General features: G+C 47.7%; 1 protein-coding gene across 1 annotated transcript in view; it reads left to right on the forward strand.

Moving 5' to 3' along the window:
• The window catches only part of LOC106813542 (transketolase-like protein 2), a 1,484-nt gene extending 1,326 nt beyond the window's left edge, over positions 1–158 (forward strand). Inside the window, exon 4 of the mRNA XM_014817704.1 lies at positions 13–158. Coding sequence (XP_014673190.1) covers positions 13–158 — 146 coding nt within the window. The remainder of the gene's footprint in view (positions 1–12) is intronic.
• Positions 159–7,410: the final 7,252 nt, after the last annotated feature.

Consider the following 7,410-nt stretch of genomic DNA (forward strand, 5'->3'; position numbering starts at 1 on the left):
GTCACGAAACAGACGGTTCGCCGACGTCACGAAACAGACGGGACGCCGACGTCACGAAACAGACGGTTCGCCGACGTCACGAAACAGACGGGACGCCGACGTCACGAAACAGACGGGACGCCGACGTCACGAAACAGACGGGTAGTGGCGACGGTTGAACCGAGAGAAATAGCAACCGATATATAAATGATATATAATAACATCGAGAAATATGTCGATTTGCTTCGAGGTATAACGACGAGAATGTTCAATTTCCCACTAATACTGGGGATATATACGTAGTAAGATAACAACGTCAAGAAACGATAGAAAATTAGAATCTTAATCTCATGATTCTACAACTATAAACCTTAAAGGTGTCTGCTATATAATCAAATATAACGGTATTTATAGTCGATTTAATAGGATAAAATAGTTAAACTATATAAACTGTGACCGCAACAGAGTCGCAATACCTATATATATATATATGCATTCACCTAACTCTAATAACTATCTGTCGCAGTCCACCACGTTGGTACCAATCGCTAGAAGCTATTTCCACATACTTTCCAAATACGCGGCAGGCAGAGAGAAAATGATGTATTCAAAACCGGAATAGTGAAATCAGTTGAAAAACAGTGAAAGTTAAGGGCCCGCACGTATACGCAAGCACGCGCGCACACATCTAAAAGCGATATACTAGTCAAGGACGCGCGCGTGTGCACACAGCCAAGCCGTCAAGAGTCACTTACTCGCGAGGATGACGCAGCAAAAATCCGAACCACATCGGATACCGTGCGCAAAACAACACATCCCTTTTCCATTAAAAAGATTCAGATATTGCGAGCGGCCATCGAAAACTCGCTATATACGTGATACCAGGAGTTAATAAAGACAAAGTTTGTCTTTATTAACTCCTGGTGATACACATACGCCTCGCTTCGCACGCACGCGCGCACGTGGTCCAGCAATCGGTGAAGCTTATATAAAGATGCAAGCTTAGAACGACCTTACAATGTGTCCCCACGCGCTACCATACACACACCCGTATCCTTTATATATGTAGTTGTACATCTATCCTTTATATATGTAGTTACAATGTATACAAGGTGCTGCTTCGTGGACTGTCGCGCTTGCGTACACAAATAGCGTCGCTATGTACGCCGCCGCTACACACCTGGGAGATTGTTTTATTCGCGAACGTCGTTGCCGTCTATGTATGTTCTCTACGACTTCTTTTTGTGTCACGTGCTGCCTAGGTTCGTCACCGACATCCGATCTTAGAATCTCGGCGCTTGCCTACATGGCGCGTTTGGTAGCGTCCGCGTCGTGCGGGCTGCTTCCACGGGCCGAAAAAACCCCCGAGGCGCAGGTCGGGCGATCGCGTCTCGGTGAGGGTGCTCGAAAATTTTAGGCAGAATCGTAATAAGTAGACTGTATATATATATTATCAATAATCAATATAATCAATAATAATCGTACGTCTATCCTATATACATATATATATAGTTGTAGTAGACTAGATTATATTAATAGTATAATTGGTCATATTAATCGTCATAAGTAGACGTATTTTGTGTACGTAATATAGTAGACTGTATATATATTGTTAATCTCGATAGTTAATATAATCAATAATAATCGTACGTCTATCCTCTATATATATCAACAAGAAAACAGAAGCCATCAGGTAGGGTCATCGTTTAGCACATTTAATGTGTAAAAGTAATAAGACTTGATTATGATGATAATAGCGTGTATGTGTTTACTGTGAATATACACGCGGGAGGGGATATGGCGTGTGGCAACGATGCGTGTACATACTAAGATACTATAAGCTACGGTATATATATATATATTATAGCGGACACACACGAGCGCTGCGCGAGCATACACAGTACACTAACGCACCGAAGGTATCGCCCACAAAGCTCATCAACCCCAAACCCAACTACAACCAACCAGCCTTCCCACCGACATTCCTCCGATATAACGAGCACACACATAACACCGACGTTGTAATGTCGAAGTGGACCGCTACCCAGTCCGCTCGCTCTGTGGAGGTTTGTGGTTGAGTTGGCATGGTTTCTGCCTCAGTTTACGAAAACCACAGACAGATGGCGCTCGCATCTGCGCGTCCTCCCCTGTCGCGGCCTCAGCCCTCAACCGCATGCGCGTCGCGACTAAACACCTTATATAAGATCAATAAAGGCCCAATAATTGTCGCCTACTATGCCATCACTTCTGCGTCTTCGCCGCCGACTAGGTTATATGTTGCCCTCGTAGACTGTCGTAGCACAGAGTGAGAAGGAAAGGAAGTGAAAGAGGGAGAGACACAGGAAAAGAAGAAGGAGATGAAGAGGTAGAGGGAGAAAGAGAGAGAAACGGGGAGCGAAAAAGGAGGTAAGAGGAACACGGCTTGCACTTTGTCGGGGTCAATGGAGGTCAACTACAACAGTAGGGGGTCAGAAGTCCTAAACGACAACAGCAACTCGGAAGCAGACGCGCATACACGAACGTCGCCAATACACGTAACGCGAGACGTGCCTAAATGGTTATCGCGTAAACGTAATTCTCTACAAAAGCTAAAAACTTGTGGCTGCAGCGACGTGACGTCTTACGCCGACGTCACGAAACAGACGGTATACGTGACGTCATACGCCGACGTCACGAAACAGACGGTACGTGACGTCATACACCGACGTCACGAAACAGACGGTACGTGACGTCATACACCGACGTCACGAAACAGATGGTACGTGACGTCATACGCCGACATCACGAAACAGACGGGACGCCGACGCTTCCACGCAAACAGCACGGGCTATGTGCGCAACACGGGTTTTTGAAAACTCGAGAGAAAAATAGCCAACCGATATATAAATGAATATAGTAATAACACCCCGGAGATATACTGTCGATTGCCTTTTCGAGGTATAACGACGAGAATGTTTCAACTTCCCCGACACTAATACTGGGATGATATACGTAGTAAGAATAACAACCGTCCAGGAACGATAAGAAAATTAGAATCCTAATCTCATGATTCTACAACCTATAAACCTCTAAAGGTGTCTGCTATATAATGCAAAATATAACGGTATCTTATAGTCGATTTAATACTGGGGGCGGGCACGGATAAAATAGTTAACACTACTCTAAACGTCCTGCACCGTGACCAGTACAAGCAGAGTCGCAACTACCTATATAACTATATATGCATTTACCTAAACACAATAACCTATCCTGTCGCAGTCCACCACGTTGGTGACCGAATCGCTCAGAAGGCTATTTCCACAACATACGTTCGCAAACTACTCGGCAGGCAGAGAGAAAATGATGTATTCAAAACGCCGGAAATAGTAAAATCAGTTGAAATGAACAGTGAAAGTTCAAGGGCGCCGCACGGGTATACGCAAGCACGAGCGCCGCAACACATCTAAAAAGCGATATTAAAAAGTCAAGGACGCGCGGCCGTGTGCACCACAGCCAAGCCGTCAAGAGTCACGTTACACGCGAGCATGACGCGCAGCAAAAATGCCGCAACCACCAAGTCGATACCGTCGCGCCAAAACACACACATCCGCTTATTTCGCATTAAAAAATATTCAGATATGCGAGGCGGCCAACTCGAAAACGTCGCTATATACGTGATGCCACATACGCCTCGCTTCGCAGGCCGCGCTGCGCGAGACGCAAACGTGTCCAGCAATCGGCCTGAAAAGCTTAGATAAAGATGCACAGCTTAACAGAACGACCTACAATGTGTCCCGCACGCGCTACCATACAACACACCCGTCCACGCATGAGAGACCTAACGGGTAAATAACATCAGGCGCGTATAAATATAGATCTATACATCTATATAATATAGTATATAATATTATCAAAGAGTCCCATAAAAAATTCTCTATTATGGACTCTGATCATTATGAACTAAGATATCCTATATTATACACTCTGAACCATCGTAACGCGAAGACCTGTCGCTGCTGGCTATGATGTTCGAGAATACACAGCAGCAAATTAACATGAACTCGTCATGACGGTGAATATGAGCGCTACTATCGTAGCTGACATATACGTTCCACGAAGCACCACTGCACGCCTGTTGGCAACGCGACGCGCTAGCACCCGTCCGAACTTCATCACCCTAAAATACCCGCGAACACCATCACAGCACATAACCGCGCCGGACAGTATCGCCAGGGCTATTAATTTATAGTCAAATGTAGTATATATACACGCTTCTTTCCCGGAATAGCATCGAGGAAAAACACTGTACAGTTTAGAGACGAGGCCGGACGACGACCGTCCGAGCTTTTTGGCATCATTTGAAGTTAAATCGCCGGGATTTCTTATTCTACGCTAGTACGTGCAAGGTTTACGGTTCAATGCCAAGCGAGAGACATAGCTAAAACTTGCGGAAAATGCCCATTTTTTTATAGATGACGTCAGTCAATCATGGCCGCGCCATCGCCTCCACTCGCAGGTGTGAAACATGTACAATGTTGGTGTATTTTCCCACCTTTGGACGGGAGTGAATGTGCACAGTTATTTATCGGACTGATAACAAAGAATCGTTAACGATAATTAGCGTACCGCAGTCTAATCGTAGCACGAGCGAAAGAAAGCGAAAAGCGAAGCCGTGACGCCGGCTGACGAAATTAATGAGGAATCGATCCACTGAGCAGCCAGGAATGCAAGACGTGATACCGCCAAACATACGTCCAGGCCACCGCCATAGTGGGCCCCCATGCGCATGTGACGTCACCGCAACACGCCGCACACGCAGAGCACGCACGCACGCACGCGACCCCCCTGTAACCTCATCACTGGCAGCCGAAGAGAGAAACCATTGCCAACCGCAGCGCGACAGTGAAGCGCCGACTAATTTCGGCAATCAAGAATCAATGACGGCGACCGACCCAGACAGGATACGAGTCCCCCGTCCCATTATGTATGTTTGACACCTGCCCCGCTCCGGGTAACACTGCTCGACAAGGGTAAGGAGAGACCAGTAGGTCAACACGGCCGGCAGCGCAGCTGAACAACTCGAAACCCAGCTACCTCTACATCATAGACAAGCCCATATCGACGATCGCCCGTGTGCATTTCAGCACTGCAATACCCGATAAATGGCACGTGTACGGCTAACATCGATCGATCAAACATCTGGTGATCCGATCCGGTGATTCAAATCTCAGCCATGGGGTATGCGATTCGTAGTAGATCGGCGACTGCGAGGTGATCGATCTCAGGCCCGATCGTATTGATCCTAGTGATGCGATCGGTATTCGATCACAGCCCTGCCCACAGCCCTGATATCTGACGAGTCTGGGTGATCGATCAGAGACCCCCTGTATGATCTTATCTAGTGATCAAGTCTCAGACATCTGTCATCAATCCGTAATCGATCACAGCGCGCTGTATGCGATCTAGTGATCGATCTCCAGACCCTGGTATTGATTCTAGCGTGATGCGATCCGGCTAAATCCGAATCACAGCCACTGTATCGATCTGGTGAATTCGAACTTCAGAGCCCTCTCCCTGTGAATTGCATCTAGGTGATCATGCTCACGACCTGTATCAATGTCCGCGCTAAGATAACACTCGACTCACACGCCCGCGCATCGTCCCGAGGGCCCAGCGCTGTAATGGATCGCTAGTGGATCGATCTCAGCACCCGCTGTAATTGATCTACGTCGATCGACTCCGGTAATCGATCAGCAGCCCTGTATCGATCTGGTGAATCGATCACAGCCCTGTATTGATTATGTGAATCAGATCTCAGACCTGTATCGATCCGGTAATCGATCATGCAGCGCGTATGCGATCTACGTGATGCGATGCTCAAAAGGCCCCCCCCTGTGAATTGATCTAGTGATTGGATCCCCGGTGATCGTCACAGCCCTAGTATTGATGCCGGTGATCGATCACAGCCCCGCCCTGTATCGATGCTGGTGATGCGCGATCTCAGGCCCTTGTATCTGATCCAAGTAATCGATCAGCACGCCCTGTATCCGACTCCAGTTGATCAATCCACAGCCTGTATATGCCAGGTGATGCCAGTGCATCGATCACAGCCCGCTGTATACGATCCGGTGATCCAATTTCAGCCCTGTATCGAATCCGGTGATCGATCTACGTGATCCGATCACCAGCCTGTAATCGATACCGGTGATCGATTCTCGAGACGCACCTGTAATCCGGATCCCGGTGATGCCGATCTCAAAGTGATTGATCTCAGCCCGTATCCGATGCCGGTGTCGCCGCTGCAGTAATCGGACGATCGATCGGTCGCTCTTTGCGCCGGTCATATGAACCTCGTCGAGCGACAAGAGACCTGCCGTGTTCTTGTCCATCTGTCTGAAGATCTTGTCAGGCGTTTCTCTGGCGTTGGCCTCGTCGCTGGCCGGCATTCGGCATCACCCGATCGCCACCATCTTGTAGATGGCCTGCAGACGGTAAGATTAATTAATTAGTAAATTAAAAAGAGATTAACGAGCGGCAATGAAGAACGACGACGAACGAATCGCCCGACCCCACGACGACACAGCACAGCCGATGGCGTCAATGACGGACGCACGAAAGCCAAAGCGATGACGAACCCGATGAAAAAGAAGTGGCACGGATGTACACTGATAGCAGCAGCACCGACCCAGCAGCAGACAGGCAGCAACAGCTAGCAGTAAGCAGCATTTTTTATTTTCTAAGAGTGTGTAACGCCTTATGTTAGGCCTAACAAATGTAACGCCTACTCATGTTTGGTTACATTATTGTGACTCTAGTTACGTCGCTATAAGCAAGTAGACACGACATTTAAAGATTCACAATCTCAGGCGCTTGCCTGAAATTTCTCCCTCCATCGCTCTCTGCTGTAGTACGACCATCCATTTAGCTGGTCCAGACTGCACCCGCGCCAATCGCAAAAGGTTGAACAGGCTTGTTTCGTCTCCGCTCATTGACGTCAGCATCAGTTTTTTTCTTAAGTAAGGTCTAGGGGTTCATGGTTAGCTGTTAGGGGTTAGGGTCAGCAATGCACCCCTTATAAACAGGAGTTTGAGTCGGCGAACAGAAGGACGTGAACGGACACTGTGACGCGCATTGAGGCGACGAAACAAGCTTTCAACGCTCTTGCGGTGCAAATAACAAAACCAATACACGAGGCACTAAAAATGGCGGAGGCCCTAAACTGCCTTTTTGTTATCTGATGTCACGCAAGCAGATGTTACTAAAATAGGACTCGCCAAAACTAAATACATAAACATCACACACACACACGCACACACACACACACACACACACACACACAACACCACACACACACACATCACACACCAACACATCACACAGCACAGTCACACACACACACACGACACACCACAAACACACGAACATCACACACACACGACACCAGCACACACA

This window comes from Priapulus caudatus, unplaced genomic scaffold (assembly GCF_000485595.1).
Source record: "Priapulus caudatus unplaced genomic scaffold, Priapulus_caudatus-5.0.1 Scaffold789, whole genome shotgun sequence".
NCBI classification, from domain to species: Eukaryota; Metazoa; Priapulida; class Priapulimorpha; order Priapulimorphida; family Priapulidae; genus Priapulus; species Priapulus caudatus.